The sequence below is a fragment of the Trichomycterus rosablanca genome, chromosome 13, assembly GCF_030014385.1.
Source record: "Trichomycterus rosablanca isolate fTriRos1 chromosome 13, fTriRos1.hap1, whole genome shotgun sequence".
Taxonomy (NCBI): domain Eukaryota; kingdom Metazoa; phylum Chordata; class Actinopteri; order Siluriformes; family Trichomycteridae; genus Trichomycterus; species Trichomycterus rosablanca.
The window spans coordinates 34,067,355-34,087,975 of record NC_086000.1 but is presented as its reverse complement, the minus strand read 5'-3'; the positions used below and the strand labels follow the sequence as shown (position 1 = coordinate 34,087,975).

The following is a 20,621-nucleotide window of genomic DNA, read 5'->3' as shown; positions in this document are numbered from 1 at the left end:
GACTTATTGTACTAAAACAACAAGTGAGGAATTTAATTAGTGGAGAGAACTTATGAGCAGCAATAATGAAGAGACGTTTAGTGCTCCTGTGTCGTTCTTTTGATACATTAAACCACGTTAAGCATTTTTTTTTAACAATAAGCGTTTTAGACTCTCTGATTCTCACAATTTCTCAGAACCTTGAGCTATAACACCATTTTAAAAGTGAAACAGTGAGGAAAATCCAGATAAACACAGATACATGTGGAGCTTTCAGACTGGATTTGACGCTTATTCCACACAAATGCAGATTCGTCTCATATTCGCACTTTGATCACGTTTTACAACACCACTCCAGCCAACAAAGTTTAAGGTACCACTGTATTTCCATTACATCTGGATATTTACAAAGGATTAACCAGTACAGCTGAAGTATGAATTACAAAATAAATAAATTATGGGTATGTGTGTGTGTAAAGTGACTGTGTGCAGATTAGGATATTTACATGAGTGGAAACAGTAGAGTACACTCTGAGAAAAGTCTGTAAAGGTAAAGTACGCAAGAGATAAGTTCCAGTCAGTAATTGTATGCCCACAAAGTTTATCTGTATTTAAGGTGGAGCTTATAGAAGAATCAGTGACTGTACATGATAGATTAGTTACCTAATATAATGCCTGGTGAGAGTGCGTTTGCCATCAATCCATTTAAAACTGGACAAATCAGACGGATATTTATGGAAAAATATAAAAAAATGAGCATATTATGCCGGCATGGTGGGTAGCACTGTTGCCTCTCAGCAAGAAGGTCCTGGGTTTGATCCCCAGGCGGGGCGGTCAAGGTCATTTCTGTGCGGAGTTTCCTCCGGGAGCTCCGGTTTCCTCCCACAGTCCAAAAACATGCAGTCAGGTTAACTGGAGACACTGAATTGCCCTATAGGTGAGTGTATGTGTGTGTGTGTGTGTGTGTGTGTATGTGTCTGCCCTGCGATGGACTGGCGCCCTGTCCAGGGTACTACTGTGTGCCTTGCGCCCATTGAAAAGCTGGCATAGGCTCCAGCACCCCCTGCGACCCTGATTGGATAAGAGGTTAAGACAGTGAGTGAGTCAGTGAGTATATTATGCCATGTGACTTTGTGACACAGCCTTCTAATATAAAGAATGCTAGCCTGGCGACAAAAAGAAGAGCGTGAACCAGTGGTCTCGTTCCAAGGTCATGTTTTTTTTTTTCATTCAATTTAGCATAGCCGATTAGTCTTTCACTTCTAGAGACCCCAATCGCATCCAAGGAGGGTATATTTGCCTGACACACGCTCCCTCTGACACGTGCACAGTCCACACATGAGGCCAGTCTTGAGCAGGGAGAGTCACACACTGAACTCCGCATTTGTCCAATTCTGTACAGGCACCTCAGGTTACTAACCAGGGTTCTTACACAGGGTCAAAGACCACACCCCCTGTTTAGTCCAGTCTTTTTCACCAAGACAATTTTTTTGCTGCAGACACTGCCAACTGTGCCTGCTAGGTGGCGCCCAGCAGACCGGTAGCAGAGCTGAAATTCAAGCTCGGGGAGTTTAGAATCCCAGCCCTGGCAAAGGTCACATTTTAAACCCAACACTCACCTTATGCTTAGAGAAATTTTGTCTAGATGGTCTAATGTAAACAAGGAACATTCAAAACAAACAACAGGCCCTGTCATGTTTTAAATGTTGGTGGAACATGGGTGACACTGTTGAAATTCAAGCAAGCTTAACACTGCCATGGTAACAGGCTGTCATGCATAAAGGAAGTCCCTGCTTCTAGTTTTTTCCGTTGTTATTCAGGTGCTGAGCAAAATAAACTTTAGTCCAGATTAAATGGACAGATTCCAGATTTTCTAGGGCTTCTACCATGCATGCCAAGCTCTAAACTCACGGCATTGTAAAGCTCACTTGAGCTACACTGGCATTTCCCCAACCTGCCTCCACTGCTGAGTCTCTCCAGTACAAAGGAGGCTCGACACGCATCTAGGGAAGCAGTCCAAAAAAATCCCCATCAGCTGTTGGCTGCTTAATCCTGACCTCACGTGTTAGCAAACAAGTATCGAACCCCTGCCAAATACTAGCGCATTCACTTTGATGAGAGAATGAAACCGTACCCGGGTGACCATGAATTACGCAAGCTTCATGCCGCTTTGAGCCTGGCACCCAAAACAAACCTGACACCTGCATAACAGCGGGGTTAAAAGCACACACGGAGACGCGAAAGCACATTTACAGCTCGTGTCAAATTGACTCGGAGCGTTGCAGAGCTTTATGAAACGGTGCAGTGTTGTTTAAGCAGGGCTGGAACCTGGTCAGCAGGGCAGGGCAGGGCAGGGCAGGGGTAATACTAATAAAGTAACAAGTCCAATAGCTGGATGACCTTCTAGGTTTTTCTGGTCAAAAAATTTAGCTCAGGAATAAAAATGTATTGTATTCCACATGTATTCAAAGAAACCCAAAATAAAACCATGTCCTGAGAGGAGGGGGTGGTTGGGGACAACAGCCAAGCCATTGGAAGGTGCACTTGTCAGTGCAGGTCCCAAGCCCAGATAAAAATAGGAGGGTTGCATCAAAAAGGACATCCGGTCTAAAACTGTGCCATCTATAGTGCCATATTCATACACTGATTGGGCATAACATTATGCCCACCTTCCTAATATTGTGTTTTGCTGCCAAAACAGCCCTGACAGGTCAAAGCATGGACTCCACTAGACCCATGAAGGTGTGCTGTGGTATCTGGCACCAAGATGTTAGCAGCAGATCCTTTAACTACTGTAAGTTGTGAGGTGGGGCCTCCATGGATCGGACTTGTTTGTCCAGCACGTCCCACAGATGTTCGACTGGATTGAGATCTGGGGAATTTTGACGCCAAGTCAACACCTCAAACTGGTTGTTGTGCTCCTCAAACCGTTCCTGAACCATTGTTGCTTTGTGTTAGGGCGCATTATCCTGCTGAAGGAGGCCACAGCCATCAGGCAATACCGTCTCCATGAAAGGGTGAACATGGTCTGCAACAGTGCTTAGGTAGGTGTCAAAGTAATCTCCACATGGATGGCAGGACCCAAGGTTTCCCAGCAGAACGTTGCCCAAAGCATCACACTGCCTCCGCCGGCTCGCCTCCTTCCCATAGTGCATCCTGGTGCCGTGTGTTCCCCAGGTAAGCGACAACTGGCCCTGCAAAACTATGCAACTACACCTATCAGCCATAACATTAAAACCACCTCCTTGTTTCTATACTCACTGTACATTTTATCAGCTCCACTTACCATACAGAAGCACTTTGTAGTTCTACAATTACTGACAGTAGTCCATCTGTTTCTCTACATGCTTTGTTAGCCCCCTTTCATGCTGTTCTTTAATGATCAGGACCCCCACAGGACCACCACAGAGCAGGTATTATTTAGGTGGTGGATCATTCTCAGCACTGCAGTGACACTGACATGGTGGTGGTGTGTTAGTGTGTGTTGTGCTGGTATGGAGTGGATCATACACAGCAATGCTGCTAGAGTTTTTAAACACCTCACTGTCCCTGCTGAACTTAGAATAGTCCACCAACCAGAAATATCCAGCCAACAGCGCCCCGTGGGCAGCGTCCTGTGACCACTGATGAAGGTCTAGAAGATGACCGACTCAAACAGCAGCAGTAGATGAGCGATCGTCTCTGACTTTACATCTACAAGGTGAATCAACTAGGTAGTGAGTGTAGAAACAAGGAGGTGGTTTTAATGTTATGGCTGATCAGTGTACTTCAACTGTATTATTAATTATTATTTATTTGGGTTTTATGTCATTTTATACAAAAGATTGTGTTATTTATGATAGTTAGATATAGTTTAATTATTTTTATTATATTTTGGTTTTATTTGACCAATAATAGTTTTGTTTTTATTTTTGTTACTGCCAGGAAGTTTAGGATGGCTCTTGTGTTTTCTTAGATGAGGGTTTCTTTAACAGTTCAGGTACAGTATGTGTAGTTGAAAGAAGAAGAATTCAACAAATGACAAGTAGGAACTGAATGACCATTAATTATTTAGACGTTTGTACGATCCACAGGACGGACGTTCTCCTGATTAGAAAGAAACGGCTGTTTCGAGGTCTGTGGGATTTAAATGAAAGAAAAGTTAACAATTAAAGCGGCAGAACTCCGGCCTGAAAAAGGCGAAAGAGGTTTGTGTTCCCATGAGGGCATCTACTTCACTGACCTCCGTTTGATTAGTTTTCTTTGCGGCACCACCTCTACCCCTCCCCGAACACACACTGAGCCAATTGTTTGTCGGGCTTTTATGTAATCTCTCACGGATGCCTCGGACCGGTTAATCTGTAAAAATGTCGTTAGTTCATCTGCGACCTGTTTGTAGGGCTGCAATATTATCACCGTTCTGCCTTTCAAACCAGTAAACAAACGGCCTAGGGAACTGCCAGTGTAGAAATATTTACAGCAATTTATCACTGGAACCAGAATCAGGACAGTCATCAAACATGCTAGATGCTTTATGACTAAATAAATTAAACTTAAATCCAGCTAAATAAGATCACATCTTTTAATATGGATAAAAAGGGCTGCATTAAGGTGTCTTAAATAAATATAATTATTTTCTCAAAATTAAATCATGATTATTTAAAGTTATTTAATCATTTTAGAACAAATTTATATTGTTCCAGTCCATCACATTATAAAAGAAGGTAGGCTTTTTTTTTTTTTTTTAATTGTACAAACTCTGTCATGAATAGTTAGGATGTTTTGTAAAACACAATAAAAAATGCCTGCAACACACTCAAAGAAATGTGTTTACCCCATGTTAATCACGTTCCCTATTAAACATGATCCCCCCCCAATCTCCCAATCTAGTCAGTTCCAATTCATGACTGAATCCACTACAGCTTGAACAACCCTCGATTAGTTTAAGATGATGCGCATCGCCACACGCTTCCTCCTACACGTGTCCAATCTGCTGCAGCTTCCTATCACATGACACTGTTGAGCTCCCTCATAGTGCTTTTCCACCAAAAGAACACTGGTTCTTGAACCGGTGTTTTGTAGAGAACAGACCTGTGTTTCCACCAGTTTTTGGGAACCAAGCATGTGCCATCAACAATGGGCGTTACATAAAGAAAGTAAAGAGTAACATGAGTGTGTAGGTTACCTGAGAGCATTTGTGCTGTTGTTACAGATGTTTGGTTTTATGTAAAAAGCATCGATCAGCTATCGGTGATGAGAAGACGTAGACGTGTTTGTCGCAGTTGTTGTTTTCTTTAGTTCATTGACGTGAGAAGCGTTTTGTGCTTCGCTCTCACCGCGACCCTCGGCGCAAATAGCTGATTTGCTAAGTGCTCAGCTCGCACGATAAAACATCACTAAAGTTCCATGACACGAACATCCATCTGTGTGAAATAACCATCAAATCCAGTCTTCTCTCTGTTATTACTGGTAATAAGCGCTCTGTAATGTCAAAATGAATCGATCCTTGTTTTAGTACAACAAGCCACATTACGCTTTATTTTTCACGTTAAGCGTTTATACTGTCCGGGTCGCTTTTACCACGTCATATTACACGGTTCATTGCTTTGACAATATCAGCAAATATCAGCGGCAAACTGGTTTAAAATTGAATCAGGTGAACTTTAAAAGATTAAAGTGGTTTAAATTCTATATAATGTTATAATGTCTCATGTAAAAGCACCCAAACCTCGACACTCTGACACGCCCACAGATGACGTCACGGTTCGCGCTGAAGAACCGAGTATTCTGTGGTGCCAGATTAGAACGCTAGTTCGCTGTCTGGAACCTCTTTTTTTCGGTGGAAACACACGGAAGCGGATCAAAACTAAATTCACGAACCGGAACGGAGCCGGATCCGTGTCGGTGGAAAAGGGGTATCAGAGAGCCGTATCACGTATGGAGCATGGCACTAAGCTCTACGTGACCCCCCACCTACTGCAGCAGATGCCCGGACCAGTCCCAAAGACCAGTGCATATTGCATCAGCAGCAACGAAATTCCAGTCCTTATTTGTGTGACGTTAACTAACTGGTCGCTGGTCAGGAACAAGCCAAGGGACAAACTAGCTTTCCTGTCCCACTTTAATAAAAAAAACCCAGGCTGCTGTTTCCTTCCTCCACTTCATTACGTCTCAGGAAGGACTAAAGAGCTGTCAATCAGCAGGTGATGTTGAAAAGATCTGACCCAGGGGATGGGGAGAACCTGCTTTGGAGCCAGGTGGAACAAAAGGCCTTTGTAAAGCCCATATGTGCTCGAGCGAGATAGGCAAAGTCGCCTAAACCGGCTCACTACTTCGGCTCAGGAGTCACACTGAACGCTACCTGGTCCTGACGAGCCCGGCGGGCCTGTTTGTTGTAGCTGCTGTCCATGATTGGAGTGGCAGAAGGCGAGAGCGGCTTTTGGAGGCGCCGATCAAAGACCTGGACGGGTCGAGGCGCGAGCGGGTAATTGTTAACACATTTCTGGAGTTTAAACGCTGGCCTAAATATTGTACCTGGACCTCAGCTGGACGTCTGTGGAAGTCATCAGTCTTGTTTCATGAGCGGTGAGAAACGGCACAAAGTGAAATCGAACGCAACAGCTTTTCCCGCTTTGCTCTTTCTCTTTGAAACAGCCGAAGCTGATTCGGGTCCAAGCTCGTACGCGGGCGGCATCTTGAGCAAATAAACGCGAGGTCTGGATTTGCATTATATAAAAAAAATTACCCAATGACCTGGTTAAACAATAATACATTTTGACAGTGTGTGCATTTCAGGTATGTACTGTATATGATGTATACATACCTACAAAAATAGTATTACATAACGAAATGCCAGGACGTTAAGACATTTAAGGCAGCATGGGACTGAATTTCCATTCTAGCAGATACTCGTCAGGGGACGACTGAAAGGCTCTCGGGGGCGGGATTATAACATGACTGGCAGAAGGAATGTAAACACATCAGACGGGAGTTACGTTACGTGGAACTCTTTTCCTTCAAGAACAGAACAAACTAGGACGCATTTATGTGTCGTATTTATATATACAGTGTACAGCACAGTGAAATATTTTTCTGCATATGCCAGCTTGTTTGGAAGCTGAAGTCAGAGCGCAGGGTCTGCTATTGTACAGCACCCCAGGAGCTGAGAGGGTTAAGAACACCGATCAGCCATAACATTAAAACCACCTCCTTGTTTCTACACTCACTGTCCATTTTATCAGCTCAACTTACCATATAGAAGCACTTCTGCAGTGACAATGACAGTGACAGTGGTGGTGTGTTAGAGTGGACAGTGAGTGGACACGGTATTTAAAAATTCCAGCAGTGCTGCTGTGTCGGATCCACTAATACCAATACAACACACACTATTAAACACTCCTACCAATTCTCCTACTGAGAATGATCCACCCACCTAAATAATACCTACTCTGTGGGGGTCCTGACCATTGAAGAACAGCATGAACAGGACTACAGTCAGTAATTGTAGAACTACAAAGTGCTTTTATATGGTAATTGGAGCTGATAAAATGGACAGTGAGTGTAGAAATAAGGAGGTGGTTTCAATGTTATGGTTGATCAGTATATATATATATATATATATATACGTATATAGCTTTAAAGTTTCAGGTTCGAATCAAAACAGAAACACTTTGCTCTTTACACTAGACTGTTAACGATTAATGAACTAACTGATAAGCGAATGATGGTCATTGTTCTAATCATGCTGTAGGTTCAAAAGGTCATTTAAACTCATTTACAGTGCCGACCGGTTAACAATTACAGAGCCATGTAGAGAGTCTGTGTTGTGCTGAAAGAAAATACCCAGAACAACCAATTTACGCTGAATTATGCACCCCAGCTGACACCACGTTTTAAGGCTAACTGGGAATTTGTTATACACTTGAATAACGCAGCCCACCAACACTGGGATCTGGGTTTGAATCTCAAGGGTGCTTTTAGTTGGCTGAGCGTTTACACAGTGTTTTCCGGTGAACCTGGACCTATCAGGCCCTGACCAGGAAAGTTATAAATGATTCTTTATACATTTAAATAAATCGGTCAGCCGCTCAGGTGGCACAGTGGTAAAAACACACACTAGCACACCGGAGCTGGGATCTCGAATACATCGTTTTGAATCTCAGATCTGGCATCCGGCTGGGCTGAGCGGCCACATGAACAACGATTGGCCTGTTGTTCATATAGAGGTGGGGTAGTAGTAAGCCGGATAGGGTCTCCTCGTAGCTGATGCAACTACGACCTCTGCTGGCTGACTGATGCACCTGCACAGGGCTGATCTGCATTAGCACTCGCCTAGTGCAGGTGAAAAGGTGCATACGGCTGCTGCCCACATGTCAGAGGGGGTGTGGGTTAGCTTCGTTCTCCTTAAATCAGAGCGGGGATCGGCATTAGTGGAGAGTAAGAGTGATGCAATTGGACGTGTTAAAAGTTGGGAGAAAAAGGGCAAAAACAAAATACAAAAAATAAATAAATAAATCGCTGTCCTATCCAGTATAAGTACACATTTTTTCTTTATTAACATGTAACTTCCTCTCAGGTGATCGTTATATCATTGTCTTATGTTTATTAAATAGAAATAAATTTAGAATTTTTGTGGTCGTAACTTTCTTCCTTCAGATCAGATGTTGGTGTGGTTGTGTTAGACTTTGCTGCTCCAGGGGCAGAAGAGAGATTTAACCTCAAGCTTTACTCAGCTGTTGAATGACTGTGGATACAGGCGGCGCGCTTATCATCATCAAAAGCTTTATAGTATAGTATAGTATATTATAGTATAAAATATTATAGTACTGTATATATAGTATAGTATCGGCTAATTCTATTGTTGTAGCCTAGAGATTAAGGTACTGCACTAGTAACCAAAAGGTCGCTGGTTCAAGCCCCACCACAGCCAGGTTGCCACTGTTGAGCCCTTGAGCAAGACCCTCAATTGCTTAGACAATGTACTGTCACAGTACTGTAAGTCAAGCTGCAGGAAACTGATGATGTAAAACGAATTTTTTTTAATTAACTGTTTCGTTTTGATCCTTGTTAAGCAGTTTAACACACCCCAGACAGGACACCAATTTATCACAGTTAGGATGTTTAATACGGCACGTCGAGTACAGTATATACAAAACTGTCCTAAAGGCCACATTCATTTGTCTTTTTTCTGCAATACTCTGTCAGCGTTTCAGTTGATTCCACTAGATGCCGCACTCCAAACAGTACCAAACTCTACTATTTATTTATTTATTAGGATTTTAACGTCATGTTTTACACTTTGGTTACATTCATGACAGGAACGGTAGTTACTCATTACACAAGATTCATCAGTTCACAAGGTTATATTGAACACAGTCATGGACAATTTAGTATCTCCAATTCACCTCACTTGCACGTCTTTGGACTGTGGGAGGAAACCGGAGCTCCTGGAGGAAACCCACACAGACACGGGGAGAACATGCAAACTCCACACAGAAAGGACCCGGACCGCCCCACCTGGGGATCGAACCCAGGACCTTCTTGCTGTGAGGCGACAGTGATACTCACCGAGCCACATGCCGCCCTCACAAACGTTTTAAAGTTTAAAACTCAACTGAAATGAGTTTCACATGTAATTTATCTTAGTTCACACCCCCCAATCTATTACTGGCCCAAATCTTAAAACCCAGTGTGGCCCTTGAGCCACAAAAAGTTTGCCCACCCGTTCCAGACACGTCCACTCATGTCTATATGTAGACGCCCGCTGCAGCACCCCAGTGCCCAAAATATCAGAATATCAATAAAAATATGGCCAGTTGTAGCCTACTGTTTGAGGAACTGGACTAGTAATTAAAAGGTTGCTGGTTCAAGCCCCACCACTGCCATGTTGTTACTGCTGGGCCCTTAAGCAAGGCCCTTAACCCTCAATTGCTTATACTGTACACTGTCACGGTACTGTAAGTCACTTTGGATGAAAAGGCGTCTGCTAAACGCTGAAAATGTAAATGTAAAGTCAACTATCAGTGAAGGTTTTGTTGTTTCACATTTTTACTATATTTTAGACTGTGAATGTTTAGTGAAAACCTAAAGAAGTGACCTTTAGGGTTAAACAGAAACAGGTTTGTTTCATTCTGGGCCGAAGTGTTTCTTTAAGAATCGCGTCGTGCACCACAGGTTACCAAAACAGGAGTGTTTAGTGTTAGCTCCTGACTGTATTCATTTCACACGCTGAAGATAGGAACTAATCCAAGATGTGGAAACAATCATAACAAAGGTCTGAGTGTGTGTGTGCGCTGGTGTGGAAAGACTCGGCCTGCAGGTAAACAGCGTTCTCGAGCTTTCTGGGCACTGAAGCCGACACTACGGGCAAAAACTCAGCTAGAGCGAGCAGATTTATTCACTTACAACTAGGGATGCATCGATACTATTTTTTCCCAACCGAGTAAGAGTACGAGTACATGTATTTTTGTACTTGCCGATACCGATACCTTTTTAGAATACCGTTTTTTTTTAAACAAAAACACACGTGAGAAGTGACGAGAAGTTTAATGATACCACGTCCAAAAATGCACGTCAACAAGTAGCGAGCGATCAAAGTGTTTGTGCGCTGACGTGATGAAATCAAGGAGGGAAAATAAATGAATCTGAGTGGATCTGGCAACACGAGCAGCATGGATTGTTCTGTAGTGAGTTGGAGGTTAATAAATATTTTTGCAACGTTGGTGTTTTGTTGTTATGTTTTGTAGAGAACGATCAGGTCAGAAATACTGTAAAACGTGTGTGTGCGCTGATGTATTCTGATATAAACTATATTATCCCCCTGTCCCACCTGTTTACACTCCTCTCCTGCGTTTCCCCTCACACCGTATCCTGCGTTCTCATTGGCTGTTCGACATGTCACTCATTCCCAGTCGCACATCTCAGATCAGATATCTGACGTGCTAGAAAACCCGAGCGCTCGGCGAGCCGGTCGGATGGAGTTGTTGGATAGTTCACACTTAGCGATCGAGAGCCGGCAAATCTAGCGGCGACCAGCCGCCGAGCGAAAATCAGGGCAAAAATCGTGTAGTGTGAACCAGGCATAACGCAGCAACGTGCACTAGGTACACGGTATCGGATGTTTAGTATCGGAGCCTCGTTTGCGAGTACGAGTAAATGAGCGCGGTATCGGGCCAATACCCGACACCAGTATCGATACTCATGCATCTCTACTTACAACATTAATAATCACACAAATGATTCTATTACAGCAGTCATGCTTTCTTCTACTTGCTAATTAAACCACACACACACACACACACACACACACACACAAACACTTCACCATGTAATGTAAGAGAATAATGTTTTACATGGGTCTGGGATCGAGCCCTTCTTTTTCCCTAGTCAGTACTGCCCCCTTGTGGCATGAAATGTAATACCCAAAATGCACAGCAAACACGCATACAAGCCAAGCGTGAAAACAAACACAGCGTTAATAAAGCCCAGTGGAGCTCTATAAACCTGAGACTCTTACCTATTGTGCTCCCGTCCTCTCCCATAATGCACTTCATAGAAGTGATAATTTGCTCCACGACAGGAGGCGACATGGAGGTGGCATAGACCGCACTGTGAGAGTGGCAGCGCAGGTAGTCTATCAACTCCTACAAACACAGAGAGAGACAGACTGTCAGACTTGTCGGACTGTTTGTTTATTTGGATTTTAACGTCAGATAACATACATGACAAAACAGGTAGTTACAGGTTACCCATGATTCATCAGTTCAGTTTTAATTTCAAACACCAGCATGGCCATTTTTTTTACCTTCCGAATTCACCTGATTTTGTACTGTGGAAGGAAACCCACACAGAAATAAAGAGAACATGCAAACTCCACACAGAATTGACCCAGACCGCTCCACCTGAGAATTATTTATGTATTTATTTATTACTTAATAGGAAGGCGGCACGGTGGCTTAGTGGGTAGTACTGTCGCCTCACAGCAAGAAGGCATTCTGGGTCCTTTCTGTGTGGAGTTTGCATGTTCTCCCCGTGTCCGTGTGGGTTTTCTCCGGGTGCTCCGGTTTCCTGGCACAGTCCAAAGACAAATAAGTGAGGTGAATCGGCGACGCTAGATTGTCCATGACTGTGTTTGATATAAACCTTGTGAACTGATGAATCTTGTGTAATGAGTAACTACCGTTCCTGTCATGAATGTAACCAAAGTGTAAAACATGACGTTAAAATCCTAATAAACAAACAAAAACTTATTAAGAATTTAACGTCATGTTTACACACTTTGGTGTGTAATTTGTCATGGACAATTTTGTATCTCCAATTTACCTCACTTGCACATTTTCGGACTGTGGGAGGAAACCGGAGCTCCTGGAGGAAACCCACACAGACACGGGGAGAACATGCAAACCCCACACAGAATAGATTTGGATTTCTCCACCTGGGAATCGAACACAGGACCTTCTTGTGTTGCTCTTCTAGCGTTGCTGCTGCCGTCACCCCATGCAGGCGAGCCCTGCAGGTGCCACCTATCGGTCAGCAACGAGGAACCCTGTTTCAGCCGTTATCCCTCCCCTACAGACACACAGCCAATTGTGAGTCTGTGTAGGCTTTGTTTGTTTGGGTTTAATGGCGTATCAGCACATTTAGGCTATTTATACGGCGGTACATAGGTTGTATTGTAAGTCTATGTCATTTTAGTCAAATTATAAAAGATGTTTTAGATTTAAGTGTGACAGAAAGTTCAGTATTTTTTCCTGGTGATGTCTTAAGCAGGTTTTGTATATTGTTTTGAGTCTGTGTAGGCATCTGGCTGACTGACAGCAGAGCCCGAGTGCCCCAAAGATGCCTTCGTTAAGAAATCACTTGCAAGTGTGTGTAAATGTAAAGTGTTTATGCAATTAGAATAAACTGGTTAGTAAAACAACCAAACGATTTTTACTAAACAACACACGCATTAAAGTAATTCAAAGTGGACAAGCACGCAATATAGAAAAAATACTAACAAGTGTCTCCATACCTTTCTGCCTCCGATGTAACCACCTGCTGCTCCGAAGCTCTTGGTGAACGTGCCCATCATGATGTCCACATCTGTGGGGTCGAGGTTGAAGTAATCCACCACCCCTCTGCCTGAGGCACCTAAGGCCCCGATGCTGTGAGCCTCATCCAGGTACAGGTAGGCCTTATACTTCTTTTTCAAGGCTATAATTTCAGGAAGACGCACAATGGAGCCCTCCATACTGCAAACAGAAAGCGCTGGTTATTAATGATCATTATTGATTAATCCCAGAGTGAGACAAGAACAGGAAAGATGGTAAGAGGGAGGAATCAGGCTTAATTTACTCGTACTGGCCAGAGTTTCACTTCCTTAACAGAACTACTGGTGTGGAGCTTGGTGTACTTGGTCCTTCTGTGCAGATTTTCTTTGACCAGTTGGTGTCAACCTTTGGTACACAACAATTTAAAAATACTAAATTTGGTCGCATGGCTGGACCAGCAGTGGTCGAACACAACAGCCCACTACCACAGAAATCTGGAGCTCTCCAGTTTGCATGCCAGGCTGTGTTATCAACCTGGCTGTGCCTGAGGGACGAGTAGGTCGAATGGGTTTATCAACACTATGCAGTTGCGACCTCTGTTGTCTGGTCAAGGTGTCTGCACTTGAATCGAGAATTGGAAATAATTACATTGGGATGAAAATGGGGATGGGGTAACAACAACAACAACAACAACAATAATAACAACCTCAATAAATGTAGATAATAAGTTACTAACACTTTTTTATAATCAAAGATTACACCATAAACTGCAAAGCAAAACGTTCTCCCAAAACCTTTTTACACCAGCAGGATAAGCAGAGACAAAATACTGGGGGAAAAGATCATCTTAATCTTTCATCTTTTTAATCAATGGCATTTTGTGCCAATTAATAGGATTTAAAGGCTGTGTTATCGACCTGGCTGTGCCTGAGGGAGGATGAGGGAGGATTAGGTCGAATGGGTTTAGCACCACTGTGAAGTCGCTGGTCAAGGTGTCTGACTAGTCGCAGGTTATTCACAGAATTCATAGTGTGGCTTACTGTGAGACTCCTGGCAGTTGAAAAGATGCAGTTGGCTTGGTACAATAATCAAGAGATAGGGTTATTTGTAAACGATTAGATGTGGAGGAAAATGGGGGTAATAATAATAATAATAACTATAACTGCAAAGTAAAATGTTCTCCCAAAACCTTTGGTTTTACACCATTAGGTCTAGCTGGGTACAACTGGTCTCCTAAATGTTAACCTAGCCGCATAAGCAGAGACAAAATACTTTCTTAATCTTATATTTTATTCATCAATGATATATCGTGCCAATTAATGGGGTTTAACCCTTAATAACATACCTGTAAATGCCCTCCACCAGGATGAGGATCTTCTTCCAGGGTCTGTGGGTTCTAGGCTGGCCGTGGACTATAGCGTCTCTGAGTAGCTTCTCGAGGCTCTGCATATCTGAATCAAGAGCAATAACGTTATTTACCTTCATCGATCCAGCTCACTTGTAACATTATTAACTGTAGGACACGAGTGTCAAAAAGAAACTTTAAAATCTGCTTGTTTTTTTTAATAATTAAAGTTTAAAAAAGGTCAGTATTGGATCTGTTTCAGCTTAGCAAATTAAACACATGTGCTCACTGTTTACATGCTTCTAAAGCGACCGGTGTGAATTGAAATGCATGTTGAAGCAGAAGTGTAACAGAAGGTCGCTCAGGTGGAGCAGCAGTGTAACACGCCAGCTGAGCACTGCTGAGACCTGGGTTCTAGCCTCAGAGGTGGCAGGTCCCTGAACAGACACGAATGCTTGTGTCCTCTGTGCTGCAGGAACAACTTTTACTGTCTGGTAGGTTTTGTTTGTTTGGGTTTATTGCCATATCAGCAACATAATGGCGATATTTATGGCATAGACAGATTTTGAAACTGGACATCATTTGTTCAGATCATTTGGTTTAATATCAAGTCTGTCTAGAAAGTAAAATTTTAATAGGAGGAATCCTCTCAAACAATTCTTTCATGTTCTCAACCGTATAAAATTCATCTCTGGCAGAAATTCTAGGGCATTCTAACAAGATATGTTTCATTGTAAGATTTGTAGTACATAAATGACAGGTTGGTGCCTGCTCACCAACCAGGAGGTGTCGGTGGGTGAGGGCAGTATGACCAATTCGGCGCCTGGTTATAATTGTCTGGTCTTGTCTATTTAAGAAGTCTTGGTTGGGTTTAATATTGATGTTGGGAGTTATTTCATGCAGTTCGTTTTGGGTATTGGTGGACCAGTCTTCTTGCCACTTTATTCTGCAGTAGTTTTTGATTTCTGGGTAGGCATCAGTTATTGGGATGTATCTCCAAGCAATGTCTTTGTTCCAAGCTTCCTTCACCAAGCTATATGCTTTTTCATTTCCTTCTATGCCACTATGACCGGGAATCCAGCAGTAGACAATGAAAACCCCTCGAGTGTAAAGTTTTGTGTCCAATTTAAGCAGTTCTTGGATTGTTGGGTGATCTGTTCTCATGGACTTAAGATCTTCTGTCTGGTAGAACCGCTGATAAGAGCAAGGGAAATTGTAAACATCCAAAACTGGGTGTAAAATAAATATTAATGAATAAATACACAGAATGGTAATAAAGGAATATTGAAAAATGAGTCTGGTGGGAACTCTACCAACGTGCTATAATAATAAAATAATTCAGCATGTGAAGTGGAGTTATTTTCACTTAATGATGTTAACCAGTTAATGGGTATTAAATAACCCATAAAAAATCCACTTATGCTTCTTACTCCATGCACAGCAATAACAGATTAATTTGTGTGTGTGAGACCAGATGTGTACCAGATATCAGACTAATAATAAACCACTAATGCACTTTTAGGTTCCCTACGGCAAACCAGCCTGCATTAAATGCCGCAAAGAAATAATTACATGAGAAAATACTTTAACGATCTGCATTACGCAATTCTGCACACTGTATGTAGAAAGTGGGTGTGATGTGGGTGACTAACAGACTTGTGCTTGTGTAATAGATTTTAAATGCGGTGCAGTTGTGCAAAATCATCAGGAAATGATTGCGAGTGTGGAAGTGAAAACAAGCATCCACGATTACAATCATGAAAGAATTTACACTGCTGGGCAAAAAATGTGCCAAATCCAACAAATAAAAACGAATCACTGGTCTGGAGAGATGCACTCCTGAGAGCTTCGCTAGTTCCTCATCACTGCTCATCGCTGCAGTGAACTGTTGGGGGGAAAAGTTGCTTCTCTGAGAAGGATTTTTCTATTTTATTTATGCATTTTCTCCCAATTTAGTGTAGTCAATTTGTCTTCCACTGCTGGGGGATCCCTGATTGCAGTCAAGGTGGGTATATTGCTGCTCACACCTCCTCTGACCCACGTGCAGCCTTTTTTTTTTTTTTTTTTTTTTTTTTAATTATCTATTTTTTCCCACTTTTTTCCCCCCAATTTTTATCCCTATTCTAGTCGTGTCCAATTACCCTGATTGCGTCCGCTATACTGATTCGACCCTTTTTGCCGCTGACTGAGGACGCCACTCAACTGACTTGCGCCCCCTCCGGCACGCAATCAGTACAGACTGCATTTTTCACCTGCACGAGCCGAGTTCATACACCGAGAGACACTGCGCACGGACGGTCACACCCCCCTCAATGTTATTCCTCAGGCCTGTGCAGGCACCGTCAGTCAACCAGCAGGGGCCGCAGTTGTACCAGTTATGAGGACCTGTGCTCCGACTCTACCCCTAACCCTGAACAACAGCCAAACGTTGTTCATACTGCCGTTCAACCCAGTCGGAAAGGTAGAGCTGAGTTTCGATACGATGCATCTAGAAACCCAACTCTGGTGCGCTAACGTACTTTACCGCTGCGCCACCTGAGCGGCTACCCACGTGCAGCCTTTAGCGGAACCCTTTTTCACCCATGCACTCTGCTAATCAGGGTCCTTACACAGCGTTTGAAGACCCCACCCACATACTCCGGCATCCCGCCCTAGCAGAAACAGGTCTGCTGCAGGCACTGCCAATTACGCCCGCTAGATGGCGCCCAGCCGACCGATGGCAACGCCGAGTTTGAACAGAGGATTTTAAAGGGATTTTGAATTGTATCTGAAGGAATTTGTGCCCAACACTGGCACATGGACAAAAAGGACAAAAAGGCATTTGACACAGCCAACTCTCCAATTCATCCCAATGGTGTTTAGTGGGGTTAGGGTCAGGGCTTTGTGCAGGCTGGAGAACAGACTGTGCACCTGGAGAACCTCAACACTGAAGTCAAAGGTGTGTTCAAAAACCTAGTCAGCTGCCTAAGTAGAGAGGATTCTAATAAGTCATTGACTTATAAGGCAGGATATTCAAACACGCTACTTAGACTGTGATCCCATCAGTTTTCTCTAACTAAGCTAACACAGTTAGCCTCATGCCCTTCAAACCAATGGGATGGGGCAGCACAACGCGCTAGCATGTCAAATAACATCTCCCTCTGTGTACTGAAAACGGTTGAATTCGCTGACGATCCTGAACTTGCAAATAAACGAAACTTTTGCAAGTTTATACAAATTAAATTCATTAATAATTTATTTACGTTTGAAAAGAACTTTGTTTCTCCACACCGTCCGCCTTGTGCCGCATTAAATGCTGGGATTGCCCTCACCACTAAGGCAGCATCGGATGCTCCCTCGCTGAGTCAAAATACAGTTGAAATTTTAAGATACCTTACTAGTGAGCATATTAAGGCATCTAGGATTTCGAACAGCCTCCTTCTCGGGAGCGCGAGTAGGATAACGTAACATGCTGTCTATGTAGAGAGCTCACTAGGTTTTCTAACACACCCATTGTCTTTCTGGACTTTACTTTGTGTACAGGAACACAGTCATGCTTGAAGAGGGAAGGGCCTTCCCCAAACTGTTCCCACAAGGTTATAAGCATTTGTTCTTTTTGTTTCTTACACCTGTTAGCAATGGGTGTGACCAGAACACCTAAAGTCAATAGTTAGAACGAGTGTCAATATAAATGTCTGCATACCGTGTGTGTGAGTGAGTGAGAGAGAGAGAGAGAGAGAGAGCGAGTGAGAGAGTGTAAGGAAATAATTAAGTTAGTTGAATTATGTGAAAAATAATCATCAGATTAAGTGTTTACATTTAAAATAAACCTGACTGCACCTGAAGCAGTTTGGTGTGTGTTGTCATCATTAAACTTAGTAAATGTGCTAGTGTGTGTGTGTGTGTGTGTGTGTGTGTGTGTGTGTGTGTGTGTGTGTGTGTGTGTGTTGGAACATGACCAAGATAACTGAACACACACAGGTAAGTCAACATGCTGGATTTGGGTGAGTAAGAGCTGTGGAGGTTTGAGGTGTGGCTGTGAGCATGTGATACAGTAAAGTAAATCACAGGAATGAATCAGTAACTAGAGTAGCAATAAAAGCTAAATATTACAGAGTTTGGGGGATGGGGAGGGGGTGTCGGGTCTCCATTAAAATAGTCACATGACTGCTTTATAAATTCTGAAGAAAAATAAAGTCCCTCCAAGAACTTACATTTACCAACGTAAGTAGTCCATATTATATTTTCTATTTTGTAGATACAATTCAATAAAAAAGGTGTTTATAAAACTTAACATGATGCTCAGATGCACAGAGGTAAAGCACATTACCCGACCATTGCTAACTCGAGCTCGCAGGTTCGGATCTCAGCCCTGCTAATGGCTGGCTGGACGCCTACATACACAATGACTGGCTGGTCTGAGAGAGGGAGGGAGGCTGTAGGGATTCCATATAAATAATGCAGTTAGAACATCTGCTGGCTGATCGATAGCATCTGCACAATTGTATTTATATACACTGATCAGCCATAACATTAAAACCACCTCCTTGTTTCTACACTCACTGTCCATTTTATCAGCTCCACTTACCATATAGAAACACTTTGTAGTTCTACAATTACTGACTGTAGTCCATCTGTTTCTCTACATACCTTTTTAACCTGCTGTCATCCTGTTCTTCAATGGTCAGGACCCCCACAGGACCACCACAGAGCAGGTATTATTTAGGTGGTGGATCATTCTCAGCACTGCAGTGACAATGACATGGTGGTGGTGTGTTAGTGTGTGTTGTGCTGGTAAGAGTGGATCAGACACAGCAGCGCTGCTGGAGTTTTTAAATACCGTGTCCACTCACTGTCCACTCTATAAGACACTCCTACCTAGTTGGTCCACCTTGTAGATGTAAAGTCAGAGACGATCGCTCATCTATTGCTGCTGTTTGAGTCGGTCATCTTCTACCTTCATCAGTGGTCACAGGACGCTGCCCACGGGATATTTTTGGTTGGTGGACTATTCTCAGTCCAGCAGTGACAGTGAGGTGTTTTAAAAGTCCAGCAGCGCTGCTGTGTCTGATCCATTCATACCAGCACAACACACACTAACACACCACCACCATGTCAGTGTCAATGCAGTGCTGAGAATGATCCACCACCCAAATAATACCTGCTCTGTGGGGGTCCTGACCATTGAAGAACAGGGTGAAAGGGGGTAACAAAGCATGCAGAGAAACAGGACTACAGTCAGTAATTGTAGAACTACAAAGTGCTTCTATATGGTAAGTAGAGCTGATAAAATGGAGACAGTGAGTGTAGAAACAAGGAGGTGGTTTTAATGTTATGGATGATTGGTGTATACCATGAATAGTATTGTGCTTATATGCCCACTTCTGGAATGATTGGCAACAATCTTGACGTCTCTCAGTTTGTAAACAATCCTTTTCGGCACAAAGTGGTGAATTTAAAATAGTTACGAGATGACCTTGTAACCCTTTCCAGTTTGGCCTTTCTTATTGAGGAGACATGATGTAGACACACGCCAGATGACTGTTTTATTGATATAGTCATATGTCTGAGTAACACATGGCTATTAATTGCTCAGTTAATAATTGAACGTTTACTTTGGGTGTGTGGGGGTGGGGGGACTGCATGTTCAAATAAGACCACACAATTGTTATGTAGGGGGTGTTTGGGTGGCACAGAGGTAAAACACGCTAGCCCACATTTGGTAGAGCTCGAGTTCATATCTCATCTCTGCTATCAGCCAGCCAGCCGCCTACACAGACGGACGACAGGCTGTGTGTCTATAGGGCAAGAGTCAATGGCTGAAACAGGGTTCCTTGACAGAGGGGCAATTGTGGCCTCTGTTAACCGGTTGAGGTGCCTGCAGGAAGGGGGGTGATAAGAAGCGTTTAAAGAGTTGTGTGACCGCCTCAGCCCCTCTGCGCCGGCAGTGACGAGAAGGGGAAGCGAATAAATAACAGATTAAAGTAAACAACTGTTTATTAAACAACTGTAGGCCTTTATAAATGAAATATAAAATAAAAGAAGGGCACACTTTCATGTTGCTTAGTGCACAGCACACTCTTAATGAGGTTCCTATTAATAATAATGTAAAAACTGTGGTGCACACTCACTGTTGTGTTTGAAGACCCGGATGGTGGAGCCTGATAAGCGAGCCCCCAAAACCAGAGAGGCGTGGTTCAGTTCATCACTCAGGATCAGACACCCCTGTACACACAACAGGAAACACAACGTAAGGTCAGTGTGCAGAACTCTGGGGCGGTGCCCAATTGTTACAGATGACTGATAAG

The 20,621-nt window shown here is 43.1% G+C and overlaps 1 protein-coding gene across 1 annotated transcript in view; it reads right to left on the bottom strand.

Annotated features, from left to right (window-relative positions):
• sptlc2a (serine palmitoyltransferase, long chain base subunit 2a) overlaps positions 1-20,621 on the bottom strand; it is a 60,007-nt gene that overhangs the window by 18,086 nt on the left and 21,300 nt on the right. The window contains exons 6-9 of the mRNA XM_063007538.1: positions 20,445-20,538; positions 14,335-14,440; positions 12,971-13,190; positions 11,474-11,600 (exon numbers count right to left, since the gene is read on the bottom strand). Coding sequence (XP_062863608.1) covers positions 11,474-11,600; positions 12,971-13,190; positions 14,335-14,440; positions 20,445-20,538 — 547 coding nt within the window. The remainder of the gene's footprint in view (positions 1-11,473; positions 11,601-12,970; positions 13,191-14,334; positions 14,441-20,444; positions 20,539-20,621) is intronic.